Source organism: Neodiprion pinetum, chromosome 2 (genome assembly GCF_021155775.2).
Source record: "Neodiprion pinetum isolate iyNeoPine1 chromosome 2, iyNeoPine1.2, whole genome shotgun sequence".
In the NCBI taxonomy this organism is placed as follows: Eukaryota; Metazoa; Arthropoda; class Insecta; order Hymenoptera; family Diprionidae; genus Neodiprion; species Neodiprion pinetum.
In genome coordinates, this window is record NC_060233.1 from 7,003,557 (window position 1) to 7,015,184 (window position 11,628).

The window sequence follows — 11,628 nt, forward strand, 5'->3', positions numbered from 1 at the left end:
TACCTTTGTAACACCATTGAAACAAGCGCTGCGACGAAAGCGAGATTTTAATCTTGATTTATGACGGCGTTCGCACGTCGCAAGGTGCCTCTCACAGAGATCAGGGCCCCGAGTTAGGGCGTCGCTAAATTACTTTCGGAAATGTAACAAGTGCAAGGCAGGTGCAGGTACACGAGACATACCTAGGCCTGAGGTATCAGAATAGAATCGGATACGCGCATTGACTCGTCGTCAACAAACACGCCGGGAAGTCTGTGCCGAAGATTAACTGCGCCCTTTTCCCTTCATCGCCTAAACGCTGCGGCAGGCACGTGCCGAAAAGGGCAGCAAACCGTGAAAAAATTGCTTCTCCTATTTTTCGCCCCATTGAAAAAGCCCGCGGTACGGGAAAGAAAGTCACCGTGACGTCTGGTGCTGGAATTCGATGTTCGATCGATTTTCGAAGAGCGGCGAATTCGGATCAGATTTCACGACTAAAATTACTAAAATAAATTAGCCGACGTTAGAAACCTTTGCGGTCATTTTTTCAACCTGTACGAATGTGATCGGGTATAGTTTTTAACGATTTTTCGTTGCGTTAATTGACTGCCAAAAATACGAATACGAGCAAGTCACTGTTTACAAGAATATTTTCAAAATAATGTAAAAGTGAGGATGAGTGGAGGATAAATTCGCATGTTTACGAATAAACTTTGAGCCTCTCTTTTTCCTCCATCAATTGATATGCATTACCATATACGTATGTACAGAGTCGTGTTTCTCTATAAGACTGATCCCGACGAAACCCACGCGCGAAACCTGTTACAACTTAAGCTAATGCGCCGATCGTCGCGTCGTTGATTGTGAATGTAAGATAAATTGAAGAAATGATTTTATTCGCCACATCTGCAGTGCCGATGTCTGAGGAGTGAGGAGACGCGAGTAACAACAGACACACCGATTTCAATTCGCACAGTTCCTACACGATGATTCCACATGCCGTCGATGTGCGACGATAAATAAGTTCGAGTTAAAAGTGACTGATATTTTCCTTATTATTTTACATTACAGCAGTTCACCCATCCTGCCGATAAATTTATACATTCCTTCCACTTTTCGCGATGACTAGAGACGATCGAATTATCGGTTTCATCGATGACGTGATACCGATTATAGCTACTGCATTTCATTCGGATAATATAAACGAGGCTGAAGTTAGTAACGTTGAAACACAAAATTACTACATCGCACCTTATTATCAAAATAACTGACAAAGTTGAATTTAGACAATATGAGTTTGTGATCGTGTATTAACGGTTTGCTAAATATCAGGTAATTTTAAAATTGCAAAATGACAACTTTTTCCAAGGATGCATCGTTGCAATAACGTTACAAACTTCAGCATGGTGAACATAAAATCGGTTACATGTCTACACGTTTGACAGGTAGACACATATATTTGTTACCATACTATTTCTACAAGAAGGATGGTTCATTTTACAGCCAATAACGAGGAGAAGAGAACAAAATGGTCAAACGGAGCGCCGTACTGCGTACATTTGCACGTTTATTTCATACAATACCTACACAGACGTAGATACGCGACGTGAGCAATTACCCTCTTTGCAAAGTTCTAGCATTTTTTTTTAGATTTTTCAGCGGTAATTTATATACGTAGCCTGAATTTATCGCGGTTCGCATCGCGCCTCTAATAATGTATCTGGGATTTTCTAACAATGCAGGGTTTCCTTTTGAAAGGTATTAAGTGAGTGCCTTGGTGGATTTCGCCATTGACGTATATATCTCCAAATATCGAAGTCCGTGTACCTCTAATGCGAAAAAGGACTTGACAGTCTGATTCTACAAGAAATTCTTAACAAAAACATTACAATACATTTTTATTTGACTCGGAAATAAAGAAATGGCACGAATTCTACGAATTTACTGTTACGATTTCGTAGATAACGTGCCATTTCTTTATTTCTGCGTCAAATGAAAATGCATTGGGGCGTTTTTGTTCAGAATTCGGTATAGAATAGGGGTTGTCAAGTTCTTTTTCGCATTTGATTTACGTGGACTTCGATATTTGAAGATATATACGTAAACGTCGATATTGACCAGTGGCATCCCCTTAAGCAAACGTCACTATCATATGACAAATACGTCCATTGTAACATGTCCGCGGCAATGAGCTAAGTAAGAAAGTAAAATCAATTATATACACGTTAATTAATTGCGTACGAGGCTAAATCTAGCAGTCAAAATTAACAGGCCAAACGTTCTAACGTTCATTCGAATCATGTAGTGGAAGTTCGAAAATGAAAATTTTGTCAAATACCTTGATACCCCGATAATACTTTTATTGAATCATGAAGCTAAAACTGAACCGCATTTTCGTATTTTCAAAAAGTTTAACGCGTTTCGCTGCCAGCTCTTCAGCTTCGTTAATTAATTTGCGTAAAAATAACGCAGCGTTTCGGGACCGATTGTTCCGTTGATTCGCTTCATACTCGAAATTACCTGCAGCGCTAGCGCTGAGAGAGCGTTGGAGAAATAGAATAACCTGAGACAATACACACCAGGCTTGCTGCAATTGTGCAACGATTACACGTATTACACGTATAACGACACGACGATTGCGCGAGAGAGAATGAGTTATTTTCATCGCAATATTGAGCATATAAACATACATGTACCAGCGTGTTGGGGGATTGGGAGAATTATTATTAGCTGTGGTAGACGTACGGCGTACACACACCAAGGTATGGGCAAGATCGCGCTGCACGCGTCATTCACGGACATCGCGTGCACGCGTGTGAGCTGCAAACTCACGCGCACTGGCCCAAATTCTGCGTGCGAATAAAGAAACGTGTGTCTCCGGGGCAGGAGTGTAATGTCTAAGTTTACGCAGGCAGGCACGCGTGTGCCGATCGTACGCGCCTATGCATACAGGTAGGTACACACGTGCGTATCGTTGTACTTACTTACTTATGCCTACGTATGTCGCGTATCAGTCACAAGTGTGCGAATGAATCGCAGAGACAGACCATGTGGAACGTCGTATTACATCGCGGCTGGATCTGACGAAGATACGGCACGGCGTTGCCGGTTTTCAGGCGCGATGCGTCGTCCCTGCCCTCCTGTCCTCCTGGCCTCCTGGCCTCCTCCTATTTCTCTTTCTCTTTCTCTTCTCGGCGCGCAGCGATCGAGTGACGACGACACACGTAGTGGGTCGAGGCACAGGCTGGAAACTTTAGTGAATGATCTTTCTCTTTCTCTCTTTCTCTCTTTCTCTCCGTCTCTCTGTCTGTCTGCCCCGGTGTAACCAGGTGTTTCCCTTTCGCAGGCACATCGCTACTCGCCGTGCTTTTATATCCTTTCTTTTCAGAGAGACCGATCTCCTCCTTTCGTCGGTTGCGTAACCCCGTCGTCGTTCTCGTCGTCGTCGTCGGCGTCGTCGTCGAGACGACGACCGATGTGTCACTGCAGCGTGACAGCAACAGCAAAACAGCAGAAGTAGAAGTAGCGTCGGTCTTATCAGCAACAATGTCAACACCAGCAACATTCATGGTTGAGGAGAATGGGAATAAATACCTATATGGGGTAAACGTGGAACAGAAACGGCGGGAAGGAAATGTAGGAGGGGGGGATCGACGGACCCCCGACCACGGTTTACACCATCTACCGTGTTATGCCAGCGTAGCGAGCGCGTAGGTACGAACACAATACAACTGTACCGGCACAGGTAGGTGGTTGTAATAACACATTTCGTACAAGTGTGAGAGCGGCAGGTACGTAGAGTGCGCCAGGTGGGGGGCGAGGGGGGAGAGGCGTGTAATAGCCGACAGAAACGTCGGGGGTTATGGGTTAGAGAATTTTTGACCATAGACAAAAGAACATCGAAACAAAGAAACAAACGAACTCGTATAAGGTTTGACAAAGAGGATTACCACCGCCACCTGTAGTAGTAGTAGTAGCAGTCGGTTATCCCCGAGTTAGTATAGTATGTACAGTACGGCTGGCTTATCGGTTCGTTTTTGTTTTTTTGTCACTCGTGTTTTAATAGGCTCATACCTGTGGCTTCGACGGTGGCGGCTGGCACGGCAGCGCTGCCCTGCGAGGCTAGTGTAGGTGGGTGATGCGTTGCAGTTTCAGTTTGTACCTGTTGGGGCTGCGGTGGTCCCGTTTCAAGGACCGGGGCAGGGGCTGATACCGAGGTTGAGACAGGGACAGGGGCAGAGGTTGCAGGGGCCAGGGTGACCGAGGAGGCCTCGGACAGAGCGGCCGCCGGTGGGCTACCCGGACCCCCTCCGTCGGTCGTTGCTGCTGCCATTCGGCCCTCGTGCATTCTAGTTATGTATGTATGTACTCTCTGTGTCTGTCTCTTGCGCCCGTCTCTTCTGCCGCGCACAACACCTACACCACGCCGTTAATGCCCGACGCCCTTTTCGAGAAGCTGCGCGAACACCGTACGCTATCGGGACATCTATTATCACGCCGACATGACGACCCCAACCCTTCGAATTATTAATCCCTACGCGGGTAAAAAAAATCGAACGTTAGATAAATGTAGGTCTGTAGGCCACTTCACTTACACTTTGCATTCAGAGACGGAGACTCGCTAGTCAAGCGAGCGTTCGCGACTGGTCGTAGCCTCGTTAAGAGGGACTGACAGCCGACGGTCCTATGTAACCGAATTACCTACCTCTTCGTTTTTTTTTTCCTTTCTTTTTGTTTCTCTCTTTGATTTAATACGGTTACTTTAACCCCATGCGTTTACACCTACCCCTCGTACCGACCTAGTGTATCGAAACGATCAGATACATCGGTTTATTATAACCCGACCAATGATTTCGTTGATCATTTATTCCACCGCGGATAGGTGGTTTTTTTTGCTCTCGGGAACAATGATGAAAGGCATTAAGTAGGTCAGATGTCACAATATTATTGCTCGTTTATTGACGATGCTTCAATGCCCGTTTTTCACATTTATTATATCGTTAATTCGAACGGTGGATAAACGTTGATAAATCAACAACAGAACCGAAGATAATACGATCTAATACGCATTTCATTAATAAGCGGCGCACTTGACTAGCACGTTAGAATTCATCGTCGAGGCGCCACCTACAACTTTTATGACCGCGAAAATCAACCTGACTAACGTGCGACGCGACGTCGCGCGGATATTCTAAACAGATTACTTTCGTTTTCGCTCGTCTCACTTTCTAATCTCGCCGGGCTGATTACACATTCGCACACGTACATTACAAACATACGCGCGTCGTTCGAATGATTTCGTTTTTCACCTTGTTTTGCTCTGTTTCTTTCTCGTCTTGTCGCGTATATGTTTAAAACGTAACCGTTGCTGGCGTTCCAGGGTATTCAATGAATTCTATGAACATTTTCAACTGCGTTCACATTAATAATTTCATATGAAGCAAAAAATAAAATGTCCGGAATAAATTTCGAGGTATTTTTCGAAAACAAATCTCCACTGTAATCCCATGTGAACATTAGAGATATGACTCATCATTCACCCCGCGAAACCTTGGAGAAATGGACTATAAAATACAAAATGCAAATTCCAGGATCACGAAGAATTTTACGGGAATAAGCAAAATATTTTACAAATACGTATAGATGATGCTAAAGTTGTCAAATCTAATGTCTCCTAAATATTGTATATTATACAGTCTACGACACTGATGAATGAAAAGTGATAAAGATAAGGAGAGAATATATTTACAATTTGAAATGGATTAGGAAACAGGTAGAGAATAATTTACGCTTGAGAAGTAAACTTCAGTCAAGTAAAGAGAATAAAAAATATATATTTTTTGTGAGCCTTATTTCACTAAACGCCCATATTTAAGACACACGCTATTTCATTAACATTATGAATTCTGTAAGAAATTTTGTATGTACAATTGTATTGGTGGAAACAATGATGCATTGAGAATTATCTCAGCATTATTGGTGCAATGAGATATTATTATGATTTGTACATGTGATTGATATGATTTGATCATTTACCACCTTGTTGAGCCTCTGACAATAAAGCACGTGATATAATCATTCTTTGAATTTGAGCTGTACCTTCATATATTTGATAAATCTTAGCGTCTCTCATTAGTTTCTCTACAGGGTATTCAGTGTTGAAACCACAGCCGCCAAATATCTGTAAAGAATCACACGTTGATACTTGGTGATTATACCTATTGGTGATTAAACACTAAGTAGTTTCAAATCAAACGTAAAAAACTGAATTCTACGTTCAACTTGCCATTTTGTATTTATGGATATGAATAAAAACTTTTTACGCAATGCTTATCGAATATACAATTGCAATTCTGGACTTGTGACAAACCTGTACTGCATCTGTGGCGCACTTATTAGCCACATCTGCGGCATAACATTTAGCAATACTGGCTAGAAAGGTGTTCCTTTGGCCGTTATCGACAGCCCAAGCAGCTTTCATCCAAGCTAGCCGAGCTGTTTCGATTCCAATCGCCATATCAGCCAACAGGAAAGCTACTGCCTGATGTTCGGCAATGGGTTTGCCGAAAGTTTTTCGTTCCAGAGCATACTTGGTAGCTTCGTCCAGTGCTCTTTGCGCCAGTCCAACTGCACCAGACGCAACCTTGCAACGATGAAATAGTTTTCAAAGAATATGAAATTCCACGGCAGAATTCTATTGAAGGAAAAAAAATAAACAGTTACCGGAGGACGAGTTTTGTCAAAAGCTCCCATTGCAATCTTGAAACCTTGACCCTCACCGAGCAAGACATTCTCCTGTGGGACACGTACATCTTCAAATGTGATCATGCGGGTATCAGATGCTCTTTGCCCCATATTCATTTCCTGAAAGTTTTATCCCTGAAAGTTACTTTTCTAACCGTGGGGTAACAAGTAAGTCATCCGATCATTAAACTTACTTTACGTCCAGGAGTTAGACCCGGGGTATCCCGCTCAACGATGAAACCAGTAAATGCCTTACTAGTCGGTGCTTTAGGGTCTGGATTAGTGCGAGCCAGAACAAAGTACCTATGAAAATGAAAAAATTGAATAGGATTAGAGTTCTTTTAATTTTGCGACAAGCTAAACTTCACATTAAATCAAAAATGCCGTTATAAACAAAGTCATGGATTTTCAGGATTATCAACTCTCTTACCACCATTCCTTTTGTCACAATTCATTCTATTAATCTATTCATTCAATTATTTTAGGCTGAACTGAATTTCAAAGTGCTTAAAATTGTACTTGCTAGATTGTAAATACACGTAGATAAATTTAAGGAGTAAATTTCTACCCTCAATATTACCAATTGGCAACACCGCCATTTGTTATCCACATTTTAGTGCCATTGATAACCCATTCATTTCCTTTTTTCTCTGCTCGAGTTTTAATGGCGCTTACGTCAGATCCAGCCCCAGGTTCGGTTACACAGTAGGCCTGCCATGAACGAATCATTATCAATTTATTAACTTACTATCATAGCCTGAAGAGTTCAAGTTATATCTTGGAACTCATGGAATATGGCAATTGCCGACCCTTACAAAAAGTAAGTTCTTCAATCACACAGATTTCCGGCAAATTTCTCGCGATATCTACACGCGTTCAAAAGTTATTCACAAGTCTCAGTACCTTTGATCCACTCTGTATGAAATGTGTAGCACGAACCTTGGTATTCAAATTGTGATGTGATTGTAAAAACAACGGAATTAAGAGATGAAAAAATTTTTCATTAATGAGTTTCTTATGTTGAGTATTAAAACACTAGTAAATTAGTATATACTATGCATAGAAGAATGACACACTCTGGTTCTTGAATAGAAGGGTAACTTACCGCTAGAAGTGGTTCGTCAATGAGTCTTCCCAAGTATTTCTTTTGTTGTTCTTTAGTTCCAGCAATAATCACAGGCATTTGCTATGAAATCAATTTTAACACATATTTAGGAAATACGGAATGTACTTTAAAACAGCAACACCAAGCGCAATAATTTTAATGTGACTAAGCAAAGGTTGTGCTTCAGCAAACTGATATACAGATGAACCTCATTACCAGATTTAAGGACATAATAGATGGTGCATAGACATTCTCAGTTAAGCTGCAGCAATTTCTTACACAAAACAGAAGAGACAGAGAGCATTTATTTTCTTTCCCTACTTCGGATCCTCATATGCAAAAACTATTAAAATTAGAAGATGAAAATATTATAGAGTGAAATTTTGGCAATAAAGTTTAAAAAATATAAATTTGCTCATTCAAGACTGCACTGTAATTTAATGTGGAAACCAGTATGAGAGTATTGTTGATCGTGGTGAAAGGATGTTAATGTTTAGAATTAATTTATAAGTTAGTCAACAGACAAAAAAATTAGTTTTCGATCGCGAGCAGAATGAACTTACGCCGAGACCTGATCCCTCCATTGCAGTCTTTATCCCTGTACAGCCATAGGCAAGCTCTTCCGCCACCATGCAACCGTCAAAAATACCACATTCTAATCCTCCTGGAATGTACCAAAAGCCATTTAATGTATCACATGTCATGGCTATTTTGGCATATCGCACGATTTTCGTTTCAATCTCGAAACTTCTCGTTATCGGGTAATGCTTTTTCCCTAATATATCTATTGGACCCACATGTCAATAAGTAATTCATAAAATATTTGATATCGCTTCGATGCTCCCATACAAGCCTCCAAATGTAAAGTAGAACAATATGTAATTACTAAGTAAGATAACCCACCAAGAAATCAACACTGATATTAATGATACGATGAATGACGTCCAACTCCCTTCGGCATGAATCCATATATCAGCTCAAGAACAATGAATTGCGATGGAATGTTACATTCACAAATGCCACTTACTCCTAATTTTGTGGATCCAATGCCACTAGCAATACCAGAGCATCCGTATGCAAGTTCCTCTCCAATCATACAAGAATCAAACGTATTCATTCCAATACCACCTGAATGTCAAATTAGTACTGTATACAATGTTACGACATTGTTCCATCTATTGCTATGCAATGAGCAACAAGTACTATGCTCATAATTTCCTATCGATAGTATTCTGTTTGTTTTGTTAACATAAGAATTCATAACATTGAAACATAAGATTCATTCAGTAATAGTGCGTAATAATAAAATGACTGAGGACATAAAAGTATAGTCGCCATGATAATGTGATGGACTGAACGTCACGGAAAGCCTGCAGAACTGTCGTAAGTATTAATTAACACTTTGTAGAAAGTAACTATGTCAACTTATATAATTTGGTAACAATCGGAAATCCACAAAAAGCTGAAAGAGGATGAACTAACGAGCCTGGATGAAACGAGCTGACTGCTCCATAAGCTTGGATCAAATTTTTAAGAATTCTTTTTCATCTCCGGCAGGAACTTACTCCTAAGTCTGTGGATCCAAGACCACCAGCTATACCGGAACATCCGTATGTGAATTCCTCACCAACCAGACACGTCTCAAAAATACCTATTCCCATTCCTCCTGAAGATTCAATTGTAATTGAAAGTGACCGTATTAATTTGGCTTTGAGAGAGAGCAAATTGGTTGTATAATTGTACGATTCCATGTTGATTCCCCATTCCCAATTAAAAATTGAGTATGAAGTAGATACTTCTTTTGATCTTCTGTTTTATTTGACTGTGGTAAACTATCAGCAATTATTATTATGTAATGTACAATTTCGTATAGTTGTAAAAACGATTCATTGCGGTATTTTGGCATATGTTAGGATACAGCACAGGAATTGATGTTGAGAAATGCCGTTTAATTGTAGTCTGGATGAATATTTTGCAAAAAAAAAAAAGGAATGCAGATATTTAAACGAACACAAGTTTTAGAATTCGAAAAGAAATTTAACTTTCGTTATACCACATACAAAAAAACTTGTATCTGATCTTGAACAAGTGTGTGAATTCTCACATTTTAAATAAAATTTTCAACCATCCATGGTAAACCAACATCAAAATATACTTAATCTTCTGATACATTATCAAACATATGGTTCAAATATCTTGACCCTGTTATTGTTCAAATATTATTGTTTTAGCATGACAAATCATTGATTAACAGATATCTTGCAGAGCGATCAGTGTACTACTATTCTGATTAGATAAATATTACTGCAAAACAGATTGGGGCACGTTTGATTATCAGAGATATAAAATAATCGCACATCACTACGGGTTAAAGTTCAAAACAAACTTACCATCCTAATTATTTCAATTTGGAATTTGCAGTTGTTCAAAAGGTTCAAGATTCAATATATTAAATGGTTGAAACGCTGAACGTTTATCTGAATGGAAATAATAATGGGATTATACTATGCCAGATATATTGGAAAAACTTTGAACTGTGTACAAACAGTATTTGTCAGAATCGATACGAATCGATAGATTTGCTATCAAATTTGTAGAGAAATTGGTTGAAAAAACTTGTGTGGTATATGTTGCTTCAATTGTCGTTCATTTGGATGCCCCCAGCTTCAAATACACGAAATATCATATCATCGGAAGAAAATTCTTAGCCAAGGATATTTTGAACATACCGCAATGCTGTGGAATGTGTCCGTTCATGAGTCCCAGACCCCAGGCTTTCTTGACAATTTCCCATGGGAATTTTCCAGTTCTATCGTGCTCCGCAGCTACAGGAATTATTTCTTCTCTTGTGAACTTCCTGGCAAGTTCCTGCATTTCTCGCTGCGTCTCAGAAAGCTCTGAACAAAAAATATAACAACATTGCTTCGTCACTAATTCTGTACTCAGAGTTTAAGTAATCAGAACAGTTTTATTTTCTTCGTAGAAAGTAATGCATATGCAGCTTGACATTTTTGCCATTGGATTACTCATGATACTAAACTGTTAAAATATAATGTAATTAATGTCAAAATTTAATACTAACGGAAATTGTAGCCATTTGGTACTGCAGCTTGAGAAGAAAAAGACCTGACTGCTGCTTGTCTCACTGACCTACTAATCACCTGCAATTAGACGAACAAATGAAGGAAAATAGTTTGGAATATCTGATGACGATGCAATTATCCCTACTAATATTTTAAACCGTGCGTACAGTCTTGAATATGAGTGAAAGCACACAACGTTCGACGGGGAAATTATACCTGGCTCAAAGACATCCTGAACATAAACGAGTCGATCGACGTTGGAGAAACGATTGAGGTGAGAGTCCAGCTACAACAGTTCAAAAGTTTTGAAACTCGAATGGACTTTAACCCAGAGATAAATACAATCAGCGGACAACGGTGATGGCCTACAATGACCAGTTTTCCATCTGGAGCTAAATACGTATGTAAACTGGTATAACCCAGTATAACCAGAATTGGATTGGAGCAATCTCTTGTATCGAGGCTGTCATTGGTTAATTCATTTGAACTTGGCCGGATTTAGCACTAGATGGCAACGCAGTTGATAACCAAGTATCACATTTGGCAAGAGCATCCAATATACCGCTAAGCGGTGAAAAGCGCGCCTTTTAAAAGTAGAATGCCTGTACTTAATGCGGAGCAATAAGTGCCTTGGAATAAGTGAATGAGATGTAGTGAAATACAAGTAAAAATGAAGTAATTTCTACGGAAACATGTTAAAATAACTTTTATATCTGA

General features: G+C 40.0%; 1 protein-coding gene across 4 annotated transcripts; it reads right to left on the reverse strand.

The window, feature by feature from the left end:
* Positions 1 to 5,793: 5,793 nt before the first annotated feature.
* On the reverse strand, positions 5,794 to 11,295 carry Mcad (Medium-chain acyl-CoA dehydrogenase). 4 transcript variants are annotated; one of them, XM_046612740.1, is made up of 10 exons: positions 11,128 to 11,295; positions 10,911 to 10,989; positions 10,558 to 10,725; positions 8,856 to 8,956; positions 7,829 to 7,909; positions 7,304 to 7,434; positions 6,918 to 7,026; positions 6,703 to 6,843; positions 6,350 to 6,622; positions 5,794 to 6,160 (listed from the first exon to the last, which is right to left on the reverse strand). In XM_046612740.1, the coding sequence occupies exons 1-10, from the start codon at positions 11,149 to 11,151 to the stop codon at positions 6,008 to 6,010; spliced, it is 1,260 nt and encodes a 419-aa protein (XP_046468696.1). In that variant the 5' UTR covers positions 11,152 to 11,295; the 3' UTR covers positions 5,794 to 6,007. The 4 variants fall into 4 exon arrangements, with proteins under 4 accessions (XP_046468696.1, XP_046468695.1, XP_046468694.1 ...); XM_046612739.1 differs by lacking the exon at positions 8,856 to 8,956 and adding an exon at positions 9,394 to 9,494; XM_046612738.1 differs by lacking the exon at positions 8,856 to 8,956 and adding an exon at positions 8,392 to 8,492 and having other exon boundaries at positions 11,128 to 11,294.
* Between the last annotated feature and the right edge of the window lie 333 nt (positions 11,296 to 11,628).